The sequence below is a fragment of the Ailuropoda melanoleuca genome, chromosome 4, assembly GCF_002007445.2.
Source record: "Ailuropoda melanoleuca isolate Jingjing chromosome 4, ASM200744v2, whole genome shotgun sequence".
Taxonomy (NCBI): Eukaryota; Metazoa; Chordata; class Mammalia; order Carnivora; family Ursidae; genus Ailuropoda; species Ailuropoda melanoleuca.
Genome location: NC_048221.1, coordinates 15,925,069 through 15,940,069, shown reverse-complemented (window position 1 = coordinate 15,940,069; position 15,001 = coordinate 15,925,069). Strand labels below are relative to the sequence as shown.

The 15,001-nt window shown below is 47.8% G+C and overlaps 1 protein-coding gene, 1 long non-coding RNA gene and 1 pseudogene across 2 annotated transcripts in view; 2 read left to right on the top strand and 1 right to left on the bottom strand.

Moving 5' to 3' along the window:
- Positions 1–30: 30 nt before the first annotated feature.
- LOC117801890 lies at positions 31–5,727 on the top strand. The gene is made up of 3 exons (XR_004624680.1): positions 31–141; positions 1,404–1,522; positions 5,668–5,727. It is a non-coding gene; the product is annotated as an uncharacterized LOC117801890 (long non-coding RNA).
- A 1,893-nt stretch (positions 5,728–7,620) lies between these two features.
- Positions 7,621–10,138, bottom strand: LOC100465376 (annotated as a pseudogene).
- A 1,711-nt stretch (positions 10,139–11,849) lies between these two features.
- Positions 11,850–15,001, top strand: part of PRSS42P — an 11,547-nt gene continuing 8,395 nt past the window's right edge. The window contains exons 1-4 of the mRNA XM_034658202.1: positions 11,850–11,990; positions 12,457–12,613; positions 13,318–13,580; positions 14,484–14,644. Of these exons, the coding sequence (XP_034514093.1) occupies positions 11,912–11,990; positions 12,457–12,613; positions 13,318–13,580; positions 14,484–14,644 (660 nt within the window). The 5' untranslated portion in view covers positions 11,850–11,911. The remainder of the gene's footprint in view (positions 11,991–12,456; positions 12,614–13,317; positions 13,581–14,483; positions 14,645–15,001) is intronic.

Below are 15,001 nucleotides of genomic sequence, written 5' to 3'. Positions count from 1 at the left end.
TTTTTTTTTTTTTTTTTTTTTTTTTTTTTTTTTCCCTTGTGCCGCGTGCCCCCCCGCCCCCCCTCTCGACTGCCCTTGCCCAAACCTCGGGGTGCGCCCTCACCCTCCCGGGTTCCCCAGGGCGCCCGGACCCTCGGCCAGGTAGGTGCTGCGGCTCAAGCCTGCCGCCCGCGGCCCCGGCCAGGCCCTGCCCACTCTTGTTCCTCTCGGAACAAACACCCTAGTTTCTACTGGGAAAGCAGCAGGGGCCTGACCACCGCCTGGTTTTAATAAGGAGCTGGTATTTCCCCGAAATCGCGGGCCGGTGGCTGACCTCACGGGGATGACGGCTGGCGCCGGGCCAGGGGGCGGGAGCCGGCTCCCGGGTGAGCCCCTGACGCCTGGTCTTGCGGAGAAGTCGGGCGGAGAAGGAGGGGCTCCGAGCGGTTTCGAGTCCCAGCTCAGCTGCGGCTCCCCCAAAACTCTGTCCGTCTTTCTGTCTTCTGTCGCGTACCCTGGGCCAGTACAGCCAAAACCCCTGCCCAGGGTCCCGCTCTCCCCCTGCCTCCTTGCGTGAACTGGCAAAGGGCACAACCTCTCACCAGGCCTTTCCTCCAGTGTAGGATGGGGCTGTTGTGGGATTAGAAAGGGGACCAGAGACGACGGAGAGCCCTGGACCCCAGCAACAAGTAATTTTCACAGGGCGGGGGGAGGGGGCTCTCGGGAGCTGGGAGGGGGTGTCAGAGATCAGAGCAGGGTTGGGGAGGCAGAGGTAGGGCCTGGGGAATTGTCAGCCTGGGGTACATAGGGATGGCTCAGGTGTTCTAGCAGAATGACAGTGCTCAGTGAAGGGTCAGCATAGGGGCCGGGGAGGGTGTCCGGGAATGCTTTCCAGAGGAGAGGCGTCTGAGCTGAGGTGCATTTAGTCAGGTGGAGACATGGGCGGGAGGCAGGATCATTAGGCCCTGAAGGGGTGGGGTGGGTGGGGGACAGAATGGAGGAGAGTGGAGCTAAGGCATCTCGGTGGGGCGGCCAGTGCAGTGGCTGCCCCGGGAAGCCCTGTGCAGGGGAGGAGCCCTGGGAGCTGCTCCTGAGGTCTCATCTGTAAATGAGGGACAAAGATGGAGAGAGCCAGAGGGGGACCCACAGTCGGGCAGAGGGACAGAGACCAGGGGCCACCGAGGGAGCAGGGAGAGAGAGAGGAGATTCATCAGGCAGGTAGGCGGGAGGTGGGGGTGTCTAGTGGCTGGAAGATTTTGTCTGTCCACTCTGGGGCCTGCGCTTTCCAGACGCTTGGGCCTCTCCTAAAATAACGGTGACTAATACTCATTGAGCACGGCATGTGCTGGGCGCTGCTCTAAGCACTTAGAGGTATCAACACATTCTCCCTTCGCTACGATTCTGTTCGTTCATTCATTTCGCAGATGGTCATCGAGTGAGTGCCTACCATGTGCCAGATGTGTGCCAGGTGCTGGGAACACAGCAGGGGCGAGACAGACTGCCCGCATCAAGTTTACATAGGGAAGGGGAGGACAGTGTCTATGTGAGTAAAATATAGAGTGTAGTGGAGAAAATCAGAGGCTCAGAGGGAAGACTGGGTGGGTGGGTGCAAATTTGAGAGGGTGTCCTGGGAGAGCCTCACCCACGAGGTGACATTTGAGTACAGACCACATCTGGCTCACCGCCCCTTAGCTGAGTACGGTGCTTACAGAAGACCGTTTGCTATCAGTTCCATGATTGGAAACACTTAACTCAGATAGTATCCCCCCTAAAAGAATTCCATTCTTCTCCTCCATAAACCTGTGTTACCAAAAAAGAAAAACAAAAAACAGTCCTCGGTTGTCACTATATTTTGAATTTCATCTATAAATATTTTGTAGAAGCTTGTGTCCTCTGTTTCTATGTCAGTGTGTGTGTCATATTCTCGATTTTGTCTCTTGGCCCACAATGCCCAAGATATTTAGTATTTGGCCCTTTATAGAAAACGTTTGCCAACTCTGGTATAGACCCAGGAGGGGAGGAAATGAACTGTCTGGATGTCTGGGGGCAGAAAGAACAGCCAGTGAGGCACATCAAGGAGGCCAATGTGGCTGGAGCCCCACTAGCGAGGAGGAGGAGGGATGAGAAAGGGTCAGAGGAGCCTGGGCCTATGGCGAAATACCGATTCCTAGGTATTTTTAAAAATGTGTGTCGCTATCATTAATGGAATATCTTGTTTTCTATTATATTTTCTAATTTGTTATTGCTGCAGGATAGAAAGTTATTGATTTTGTATCTTTTCCCCCAGGCCTCTTAGTCTATTTTCTTATAGTTTTATTAATTTTTCAGTCGGTTCATTTGGAATTGTTGTTGTTTTTTTTTTTTTTAAAGATTTTATTTATTTATTTGACAGAGAGACAGCCAGCGAGAGAGGGAACACAAGCAGGGAGAGTGGGAGAGGAAGAAGCAGGCTCATAGCAGAAGAGCCTGGCTGGTGTGGGGCTCGATCCCAGAACGCCGGGATCACGCCCTGAGCCGAAGGCAGACGTTTAACGACTGAGCCACCCAGGCGCCTCTGGATTTGTTTTAGAAGGCAATTCTGTCTTCCACAAATGATGCCTTTTGTATCTTCCTACCTATATAGGAAAAAACTGAGTTTCTTCCTTTCTTTCCCTCCCTCCATGTCCCTTCTCCTTGCGTCCCTATGCTCTCCTCACCTCCTTCCTTTCCCTCTTACCTTCCCTTCTCTCCCCTCCCTTCCCTGCTTTTCCCTTCTAGTTTCCTCCCTCTCCTGCTGTTTCTTCCTCCCCCTTCTTTCCTACCCTTCCCTCATATAAAGTGAGAATTTAAATTTTCAAAAGAGCCCTGATGAGAGGTATCTCCATCATGTACCTTTGATGGCCTCCCTGGGGTAGGGGCATAAGGCTTTGTCCCCAGACTGGGCTTGGGGGTGGATGTGGGGACTGAGAGGGTCATACACAGACTCCAAAAGGGGAAGTCAAATGAATGCCTATAAATCAGAAGATGCTCTGTAGTAAGGAACAGAACACTGATGTCAAGCGGCTCTGAGGATACAGGAGACTGGTGGATGGCTGTTCCTCAGGAGTCTAGAGGTCAGGTGGCTTCAGTGGGTACAGCCAGGACCTGTATTTCACTCCTCTGTGCTGTGCCGTTCTCAGGATCAGAAAATGTGTCTTTCAACTTTGTTCTCTGTTTCAAGATTGTTTTGGACATTTGGGGTTCGTGAGATTCCATATGAATTTTAGAGTGGGTTTTTCTATTTCTGCAAAAAAAGGCATTGAGATTTTGATAGGGATTGCATTGAATCTGCAGATCGCTTTGGATAATATTATCATTTTAACAAGATTGCATCCAATCCATGAATATAGGATGTCTTTCTGTTTAAAGTCTTTAATTTCCTTAAGCAATATTTTTATAGTTTTCCACGTACATCTATAGTTTCCTTTCACTTCCTTGCTTAAATTCATTTATTCCTAAGTATTTTATTGTTTTTGATGCTGTCATAAATGGGATTTTTTTTTTATTTCCTTTTTGATTGTTCACAGTTAGTGTACGCACCAGATAATGCAATAGATGTTTGCATGTTGATTGTGTAGCCTGCAACTTATCTGAATTTGGTTATTATTGCTAACAGGTTTTTCCTTTTTTGTGAAATCTTTATGGTTTTCTATATGTAGGATCATGTCATCTGTGAACAGAGATAATTTTACTTCTTTCTTGTTTATTTGGGAGCCTTTATTTCTTTTTCTTACCTAATTGCTGTGGCTAGGACTTTCAGGATTATGTTGAATAGTGGTGAAAGTGGGCGTCCTTGTCTTATTCCTGATCTTAGGGAAAAGCTTTTAGTCTTTCATCATTGAGTATGAGGTTCACTCTGGGTTTTTCATCTATGGCCTTTATCATATTGAGGAAGTTTCTCTCTATTCCCAGCTTCCTGAATGTTTTTACCATGGAAAGGTGTTACATTTTGTTAAATGCTTTCTTGCTTCAGTTGAAATACTAAACGGTCCCCTTAAGGAGAGTTTTTTTTTATTATCCATCTCCTTTCCTATGTATTTCTTGTTTCTTTGCATGTCTTGCAATGTTGTCATTGAAAGGCAGACATCACGTAATATGTTGTAGCAAATCTGGACACTGGTTCCCTGTCCCTCTGTCCCACCTCAGACTCGTGGTGGTGGTGTTTATTTGGTCATTTGTTTATGTTTAGTGACTTGGGTATGATAATTCTGTGAAATCTACTTGCCTTTCATTTTGCAGCCTCTGATATCCCTGCTCAGATTCCCCCCCGCCCATTTCCCTGGATCAGCAAGAGCCACTCAATGGTAAATGGTTGTGTGTAAGCTCCTTTGGTCAGTTTTATTTTCACTATTTACCATTGGATATGTGTGTGTATCTTGGAGACGGCTCTCACAGCTTAGGGAATTTACTTTTCCCCTGCATGTCCAGCCAGACACTAGTAGCTTGGAAGTTCCTTATCCATTCACTCCCAAGAATGCAGTCTTGTGCACAAAGGTATGTGCACAGTGTTTTTGGCTCTCTCTTGCACTCATTTTCTCTGTTACACTTCGAGCTAGTCTGCTGTTTTATTTTTTTGCTGCTCATACTATGAAACTATCAAACCCTCTCTCAATTGCTCATCAGGAAGATCTCTGTTTTTAAACAGCTCCCTTCGGCATGAATTTCTCTACCGTCTGTTCCAAATAAATTCAGTTATTTAGGGCAGAGCTGCAGAATGCACCCCTCCTTTCAGCCTGCCTCTCCTCCTGGGCAGAATGTTTGCCCTGCTGCACAGAGCTGAGAACGGGGATGGCAGCCTGCTTCTCCTGGAGTGAAACTGCTCTGCTTTGAGTGGGTACCGGGGAGAGGGGTGCAATCCATTGGTCTTCTCACTTGCCCTTCCTAAGGTGGAAACTCTGCTCTAACAGCGAGCTGGGGCGGGGCAACTGGAACCCCAGGATTCTCAGCCCATGAGGAGGAGCCAAGTGAGGGAAGGCAGCTCCAGTCCTCTTGGGCACGTCTGTTGGAACAGGGCTTCTGCAGGACTTGGGAGGAGGAGAGACACCAGCTACCTGTTTCTTCTGAGGGGAAAGCTTGGCTGGGCGAGAAGGAGATCCCATCGTCTTGGCCACTTGTCCAGAGTAGAGTTCCAGAATAGGGAGTAAGGCGGGGGGGAGGAGAGCTGGTCATGGCTCGAATGCCACAGACTCTTGCTGTTCTTACCAAGTTTTGTCAATTTTCTCATATAAATATTTCTGTTTGGTATGCCCATAGGACAATTGCCAGAGACGATTGCCAGTTGTGTTTTTTAAAATGATTTTCACCAGTTAAGTAGCCTTCTCTCTAGGGAGAGAATCAACCAAGTTTCTCATGAAGCCATTCTGGAAGTCCAAAATCAAAGTTTTTTTTTTTTTTATTTAAGATTTTATTTATTTATTTGAGACAGAGAGACAGATCACAAGCAGGGGTAGGGGCAGAGGGAGAAGGAGAAGCAGACTCCTTGCTGAGCGGGAGCCAGATGTGGGGCTTGATCCCAGGACCCCAGGATCCTGAACTGAGCCGAAGGCAGATGGTTAACCGACTGAGCCACCCAGGCGTCCCCAAAATCAAAGTTTTAAAAATTTTTTGAAAAATCTGGTAATTTTCAAGATACTTTTCTTCTTTTCTCCTTTCTTTTCTTTTTTTAACTAGGCTCCATGCTGGGCTCCAGCACAGGGCTTGAACCCACAGCCCTGAGATCAAAACCTGGGCTGAGATCAAGAGTCGGACACTTAACCGACTGAGCCACCCAGGTGCCCCTCAAGGTATTTTTCTGTTATTGGTTTCTAATTTCTGTTATGATCTAAGGATGTATTTTGTATAGTCTCAGTTCTTTAAATTTATTACCATTTGTTTAAGGGCTCATAATACACTCTATCTTGGTGTATGTTCCACGTCCACTGGGGGAAAAGAAGTGTATTCTGCTGTTGCTAGGATAGAGTGTTCTATAAATGTCCATTAGGTCTAATTAATGGATAGTGTTTTGCAGATCTTATATATACTTACTAGTTCTCTGTATACTTGTCCTATCAATTATTAAGAAAAACATATCGAAATTCCAAATTCTAATTTTGGTTAGACTGTCTTTTTCTCCCTGCTCTGTAAACTTTGAAGCTCTGTTGTTAGGTGTATTCAGGTGCATACACATTTAGAATTTTGTTTCTCATTCTGTAATTAATGTCTGTTTATCCCTGATAATATCCTTTGTTCTGAGGTTGGCTTTGCCTGGTGGTAATATAACCACTCCTTCTTTTACTTAGTGCTTGCATCATATATCATCCTCTATCCCTTTCCCTCTAACCTATCTATGTTTTTATATTTAAAGTGGGTATATAGTTTAATTGTGCTTAAAAAAATTCAGTCTGACAATCTGTTTTAATTCATGCAATAGAAGCATTAATTCATTTAATAGAACATGTACCTTTAATGGAAGTATTGATATTGTTGGATTAAAGTCTACCATCATGCCAATTGCTTTCTATGTGTACTATCTCTTTTTCTCTATTCCTGCTTTCTTTTAAATTAATGGAGTATTTTTTTTAATGATCCTATTGTATCTTTGCTGTTGTCTTATTGGTAGTTATTTAACTTTTTTTCCTGGTTTCCCTTGAGTTTATAGTGTATATCTTTAACTAATTGCCCTCTTCTTTCAGACAATAGTATCTGCTTTTTAGATAGTGCAAGGACCTTATAACGGCATCCTCTCTATTCTTCTTTCTCATCCTGTATTAGTTTTCTCTTGCTGTCTATCTTATGGTAAAGTCACTTTGATGATAGCTAATGTTTTTTGAATCAGAAGTTATGTCAAGCTGCTTTATACAGTTCTCGTGCTGTCAAAAGTTAAAACAAGCAAGATATGCATTCCCACACACATTTGCAGTGAATGCATTTTCTGAGCTTTCTGCTACAATTCCAGAAGCCGATTTCGGACTTCTGTGTAAGTGCTGCAAGGGAAATTTACATGTTTCGAAATGTACATGTTTCAAAACCCATTTACCTGTGCAGTTGGGGAGCTTCTACCTAAACTTCAGTGAAATGACTAATTTGGAAGGTAATGACATAACAAAGGCAAATATCCAGAGCAAAACCTAAAATAGCTCAATAAATGCTTTCCAAGTGAAGGATATGCTCAAAGCTGTATGTTCACAGATGAATATCAGCATTGGGCAGCACTTATCTGCATGAAAAGACATTTTAAAAGATTAAATGCATAAAATACCATTACAGATCCCCATTACAGAAAATTCACAATTGATTTTGATGATGGAGAACACTAATTTTGAGCCCAATTGAGTAAAATGTTACTCTCCCCAAAATTCTTCTTTAGATTTATATTACAAAATGTTACATCTAATTACTATTATTATTATATTTTGGTGGAAATTTTTCCTTTTTTTACAGAGGCTTACATAATATCCTCCCTTGTACTTCAAAATCCTAAACTATTTGCTATCTGACCCTTTTTAGAAAACATTTATTGACCTCTGAACTAGAGCCTTCAAATATGTTCACTGTAGTATGTATGTATGTATGTATGTATGTATTTATACTAGGTTAAGAACTTTATTAACCTTGTTCCCAACTTTATTCCCAGGCCTGTTCGGCTTAATTAGCTGCAAAGAATGAATTGTGTCTAAGCAAAAACCAAAAAGAGCTGCAATGTCCAACAGGCTTGGGCTTAAGCATATTAGAGACCTCGATTTTTATCAGGTCCATGAACAAAATTTTAAAAAGCAGTCATCATTATAAAATAGCAGCTCCCAGTCACTTCTTCAACTTTTGCTTCTTTTTTTTTTTTTAAAGATGTTTATTTATTTATTTGATAGAGAGAGAGAGACAGCCAGCGAGAGAGGGAACACAGGCAGGGGGAGTGGGAGAGGAAGAAGCAGGCTCCCAGGGGAGGAGCCTGATGTGGGGCTCGATCCCAGGACTCCGGGATCACGCCCTGAGCCGAAGGCAGATGCTTAACGACTGAGCCACCCAGGCGCCTCCAAGTTTTTGCTTCTTTAGAAGTTGACTCAATGCAGTCGGCTTCATTCTGGAAAACCTCACCAAAAGTCCCCAGATGATCTGGAACTTCGTAGTCATCATCTTCCCCAGTAGCACGTGGGGCTTCTCCAGCCACAGGTTGTGTGGGCGGAGCTTCCGCCGGTCTCCAACGAGTCGCACCGTCTGCGCCAAGTTGGCCTAAGGTCCTGGGTAGCATTTCTGTCGGCTGCTTTGTCTCGGTGCGGCCTGAACTGGTGAGAGTATTTGTTGCCAGAGACGCCTGCACTTCAGGGTTGTTAAAACAGATGACTGTTCCTTGGTTTGCAACATATTCACTTCTTCAATACCAGAGGTATTGTTTACCCCTAACTTCTTGAAGGAGAATTGAAGTTTTTTTTTGTTTTAATCATCTGCTGGAGCTGTTCTATGAACCACCTGCTTCCTTCGCTGAGCAGTTCCTTTCCCACCCATGCGCACTTGTGCTTGTAGCTTGGTGAGTTTCTCCTGGTTCACGGATAGTTTCTTTCATCTTTTTGAAACAGAAATTGGGGGGGGGGCGGTAGGGTTGGCATTCAGGGTGTCTCAGATGGACCAGCTGAGATTGAGATTGGGTGCACACGTGCAGGGAGGCCAGATGGCAGCTAGAGAATGTTCATCTTAGTATTTAAAATTCCCTGTGTGATGGCTCTGGATGCCTGGGTGGCTCAGTCGGTTAAGTGTCTGCCTTCTGTTTAGGTCCTGATCCCAGAGTCCTGGGATCGAGTCCCACGTTGGGCTCCCTGCTCAGCGGGGAGTCTGCTTCTCTGCCCCTCCCCTGGCTGGTGCTCTCTCTCTCTTTCTCTCTCTCAAATAAATAAATGAAATCTTTGAAAATAAATAAATAAAATTCCCTGTGTGATGGTTCTAAACCCCACATCCTATCCGAATCTAGTTCTGTTGATTGGTTTGTCTCTTGATAGCATGTTGCTAATTTCCTTTTCATTGTGTGTCTTATCATTTTTGGTTGAAAGCTAGTCATTCTGGGTAGGTGAATAGAGACTTTGATAAACAATATGTTCATGGGGCACTGGGGTGGCTCAGTCAATGAGGCGTCTGACTCTTGATTTCAGTTCAGGTCATGATCTCAGGGTCCTGGGATCAAGCCCCATGTCGGGCTCCATGCTCAATGCAGAGTCTGCTTGGGATTCTCTCTCTCCCTCCCCCCCTGCTCTTCCACCAGCTTATACTCTCTCTCTCTAAAATAAATAAATAAAATCTATGTGAATCATAGTGAACAAACACTATGTCCAGAAGTAGGCATGTCTTCTCTTTAGTAGAGAGTATTGAGACAATCATGCCAAGTTTTTTTGTTGTGAGGTTACCCTGCATATGTACCAGGCTTCACATTCGTACGTTATATTTTTTGCTTGGAGTGGTGGCTGACTTGTTGGATTTTTTTCTCAGTGTCTGTTCTGCATTCATCTGTCAGTCTTCTGTGTGCTTATGTGTCAAAGAGGATGTCTTTCCGTGCTTTTACCCCCTTTCCCCCAGCAGCAAACTGCCGTTACTATTCCCGGAAACTTGCTAGCCTGGTAGTGGAGGGAGGATGCGGGGCATTCTTTGTCTTCCTGGCTCAGCCTCACTATTAGGCAGGTACTATATTCTTGGCTTTCAGAGATGAGGCCTTCTCAGTGATCTTGATTCTCCCCCAGCATAGGAGATCTCTAACGATGTGGCTCTATCTTTAGGGGTAGATGTTATTTTATGTTTTCGTTACCCAGATATAGTAGGCTTTAACTTGTACCCTGAAAATGACAGGTTTGTGCCCTTCACCCAGTTGCATAAGGTGACAGTGGTGCTGGTGGCAGTGGCTGTTGCTGCTTTGCAGTGGTCTTCTTTTGGCTGGCTGGTGGGATGGGGGACAGAGTTGAAGGATTCAGGCCAGACATCATGCCTTTTCCACAGCAGCTCCTGCTTCCCTCCCCAATGCCTATACTGTAAGCAAGGCTTTCTCTGTTCTCTTGCCCTGCCGCTAATCTTTCTCATGAACAACTGATGGGAGTTTGTAGACAAGGCTCTATGAGTGGGTGCAAGCTCACCTTGTGTCTACAGCTCCTAGAAGTTCTAAAGTCTTACACTGGCCCACACTTTGCATTTGACAGTCCAATAAAAGAGAACAGGCTGCCACAATAGATGTTATTGTGGAAACGAAGAATGCAAGGATTGTGAAAAGGACTTATTTCTTACTGCACTGATGATGATTTTAAAGAAAGAAAATGGCAATCTTGAGTTTTAACTTCTTGGATTAAAGGCTTCTCTGATTTCCCTAAAATAATTTCATGTACTGTATAACTACAGAGTTGATGCAGTTGAAAATAAGATGTAGTATCGATCTTTTGGGTTGCTGAGTTTCAACATAAGTTGAAGTAACAGCTTCATCAGAACTCTTAAAGAAAAGTTAGGGCATTAGTCGGGAAAGAGACCCTGAAAATTTAAACAGGGGCACATGTGGATAGATTTAGGACACCCTCATCCTCGGCCACATTGAACCTCTCTTGCCAATAGAAATATTGCCTCCTCCCATTTGATAAGGCTGGTCCTCTTTACTTTAGAGACACTGTACTGACTTCATCTGAGGACATTATAAGTGCATGCCAATTCTTTACTTGTATCACCCCTGCCAGGCTTCACTGCATCTCGACCTAGTAACTGGAGTAAGAGCCCAGCATGCTGTGCCTTTGGACAGGTACAAAGTATAACCCGGGAGGAGAAGCCTTCCTTACAAGAAGAACTGCAAGAGTTTGCTCATCTACATTGGAACAAACCAGAGGTATGTGATAGGATTGGATTCTAAGGACTTTGCTTGATTGGGGAGGTCTGGGGCCACATTTAGCAGGAACACACTTACCAGAAATTCTGAACTCAGTTTCCTGGTTCAGACAGGTGGGCATGATTCCACATGTTGCAGACTCTACATGTTGGTTGTTCTAAGCCTGAACTCAGTGGTGGACCACACTCAGGGAAGCTGATATGCCAGAAATTCCTTGGCTTTATATAGAGAAAGGAATGCAAAGAGTTAGAGAGTGGAGAATACTGGAATGGTTTCATGATGTATGAACTACTCCTTCACTTCTCTGACCTCCAAGAAGGCCTTAGAGAATAACCCCTTCACTGGGACGTTGAAACACACACTGCGAGGGGAGCATCCACATCCCCCAAAACACCGTGACTGGCTGTCCCGTTTTGGCCAGGGTAAAGTGGGAAGTACTGCAATTCAGAAGGTGTGACTGTTGTTTTCTCCCCGACTTCAACAGGGCTGCTGAAGCCCAGAGAGGCAGAGGCCTAGCAGAAGCCTTTAGGCCCCAAAGACAAAGCACATGGCATCGGGACGGATGCCAGGGACCAAGCGCTAAGAAGAACAGACTGACTTGCGGGTATCTTTGGTGGTCGCTAACTTTTTAAGGCGCCACTATTACTGAAATAGAATAGCAGCCTCCTCCTTTGTCTAAGCTACTTCATCTGTAGAGGCCCCACCCCCAAATCTCGGTCTGGTGGGTGAAGCCCTGAGCCGAGGAACCAGTATGGAGAATCAAGTCTCCTCGGGTAATGCCCTGGCCGCCGAGCCTCAACAGCTGCAGCCCAGGGGCCGCCCCAGAAGGGGCAGGGACATCAGGCAGTGTCCCTGGAACTGGAAGGTCCCTATCAAGGGCAGTTTCCTCGGAGGCACCCTGACCCCTCCGGGCTGGGCGGGGTTGAGCGGGACTCGGAGCCGAGCGAGGCCCCCCCCTCCCCCCCCCCGTGAACCTGACGGCTCGGGGTTTCGCACTTAGGCCCCGGCGCGAGGGGCCGCTATTTCTGGCACTCACGCGCCTGCGCGGACCCGTCCACCTGCCACCGCAAAAGGCGCCGCGGAAGCGGGGGTGGGCCCATGGCGTCCCGGGGCGGCGGCTCCCTGGGCCTCCTGCTCTGGGTCCTGCTCCTCCAGCCCTGGCGGGGTGGGGCGCAGGGTGGGTCCTTGCCACCTCCACCCTTCCCGGCGCCCACCTCCGCGTCATCCTCGGGAGGCGACCGCGAGGGCCCCGGCGTGAGCGTGGGGAGGGCAGAGGGACCATCCGCGACCCCCGGGCCCCAAGAGCCTGACATACTCTCCCAGTTGGTGGAACTGATCCCAGGTGACGCCTGGCGTTGGGATCCTCGAGGGGGGCTGAGGCCTGCAAGTGGGAGCCGGTGCTCCGGGGGAGTCTAGGGGAGCCCCGAGGGTCTGAGGAATGAAGCCCCACTGTGGAGTCTGAGCCGGATGCCATGCGGGCTTGGAGGTCTGCGGGTCCAGGGCCTGGGGACTCGGCAGCACGGCCCTGGAGTCTAAGAGGCCGTGGCCTTCCCCCCCGCTGTCTGAGGGGCACCTGGTGCTCTCCTGGGAAGCTCGGGCTCTGTTTCTTTGAGGTTCTTCCTCTCACGCTGTTCTCACCCCAGGGTGTGGCCAAGTAATTGCGAAAATCTTGGGAGGAAAGGAGGCCGAAGAAGGGAAGTGGCCTTGGCAGGTGAGCGTGCGGATCAACGAGAAACACGTGTGCGGAGGCTCCCTCATCACACAGCAGTGGGTGCTGACTGCCGGCCACTGTATTTTAAGGTGAGGAGTGACAAGTGGAGACAGAGTTCTGAAGCCATCCCCGCTCTCCTCAAATACCCATTAGGTTCTGACGCCCTGGCAACTTGACAAAACCCAAACCCAACCCAACCCAACCCAACTCAACCCAGCCAAAGCACGCACACACACTAAAAACGGGCCGGGGGGCGCCTGGGTGGCATAGCGGTTAAGCGTCTGCCTTCGGCTCAGGGCGTGATCCCAGCGTTATGGTATCGAGCCCCGCATCAGGCTCCTCTGCTATGAGCCTGCTTCTTCCTCTCCCACTCCCCCTGCTTGTGTTCTCTCTCTCGCTGGCTGTCTCTATCTCTGTCAAATAAATAAATAAATAAATAAATTAATTAATTAATAAATAAATANTCTCTATCTCTGTCAAATAAATAAATAAATAAATTAATTAATTAATTAATAAAAATCTTTAAAAATAAAAAAAAATAAAAAAAATAAAAACGGGCCGGATTCTGCACTGGTCCTCTCATTACTAGGAATACTAATCTGGGGAACAAAAGCAATTGTTAGGATGAGCAAACCAATGTTGACAGTCGTTAAGGAGGGCTGTTTGGTGATAGGGTGGTAGAAAGAGCGGTGGGGGAGGTTGGCGCCTGGCTGGGAAGCATCTGCAATGTGCGGAAAAGGCACAAGGGATGCTTCCCAAGGTCGCTATGAGGCGGATGCCCTCTCTCCCACAGCCGATTCCGCTACAGTGTCAAGATGGGAGATCGGAGTGTCCATAGGGAGATCACCAGTGTGGTGGTCCCTGTCCGGAACATCATCATCCACCCTCAGCTCTCAGTAGTTGGAATCATTCAAAAGGACCTTGCCCTTCTCCAGCTCCTGTACCCTGTAAACTTCACCATGACCATCCAGCCGATATGCATCCCTCAGAAGACTTTCCGAGTGGAAGCTGGGACCACGTGCTGGGTGACCGGATGGGGCAGAAAAGAAGAATATGGTGAGACTGGGAGGCAGGTAGCATACTCAGGAAGAGGGAGGCAGCCCAACCCTGAAGAAGGCAAAAAGGCTAAAGAGAGGGACAAGCCTGGCAGACTGCCTGGCAGAGGGGGAAGGGGGCCTCAAGTTTAGCAGCCGCCAAGGTAATGGCTCCTGATTGGCTTGAGCCTAGAAATTGGTTGAGGTCTTTTGTTGCAGCACAAATATTTCTTGGTAGCCGTTTAGGAAAGGCGCGGGGCCTGGGAACTGGAGCTGCTCTCAGGAGAAGAAATAGCTGGGCGAAGTCTCTTTCTGCAGATGTGTGAGGGACTGTGCCTGGTTGGTTTGGGGGTATTTTTAGGTTCTGGGGGATGGAGCCAGAGGCTTTGGAGTTCTATCCAGGGTGGATTTCTGCTCAGCAGCTGATGGGTTGTTTGCCAGTCAGAGCAAGTACTGGCCTTGCTTGTCAGGGAGCTTCCCGTCCTTTCGGGTGGAGGCAGAGCGCGAAGGTCTCTGCTGAGGAGGCTGGAGGGCCTCCTAGCTCGGGGAAGAGGCTGGATTGGTAACTTTGGGGCATTACCCATTCGAGAGTCTGTGAATGTGCTCAAAAGTAAAGACATGCTCCTGACGCACGGGATCCCTGTCGCTACGACTGTGGGTACTCAGCGTGACGGAGGCTTGATTAGCATTTCTCCGGCTGGTAAGGCCTTGCCCTCCACCTGTCCGGACTGGTTCGTCTTTATGCTCTCTGGATTTTAGTTCTTACCTCCTTTTGTCCCCATGTCTGGTTTGGGCCTCCGTTTCCTCCAGTGTCAAACGGGGACAATACCCACTGCCCTGCCTTTTTCAAAGGGGATTCTAGGTGCTGAGGGGCGTGCTGTCCCCCTGTGCACAGCCACCCCCTGCTGAGTTTCCTCCCTTGTAGGCGGCGGCCTCATCACAGCTGTTCTCCATGAGGTCGACCAAGACATCATCCACCATGAAAAGTGTAATGAGTTGATTCAGAAGGCCATGACAACGAAGAGGAATATAGTACTGGAAGGGATGCTCTGTGGCTATAAGGAAGCTGGAAAGGATTCTTGTCAGGTAACTTCGTGGACCCTTTTCCACCTCCACATGGAGGATGTCCCCTCCACGCTTCCTTGTTCCCAAGTGCCAGGGCCTGGGGGAACTGCCATCTCCTCCCTTCGCTCCTTAGTTAAGGAGATTCATGGGGAGAACCCCTCAGGGCTCCCCTGAGCTGGCCTGGCCCACTCCTTCTAAAGGGAGCTGCCTGTGCTGCCTGGGGGCCCCACCAAGGTGTGGGGAAGTTGGGGGGGGGTCGTGCTAACACTCTAAGTTCCTTTATGGAGTTCCTCCTCTGTGGCACTTCCTGTGTGAGCCACAGGAGCTCTGTTCACCCCCGTCACAACCCTGCCACCTAGACATCATACCTATCACACA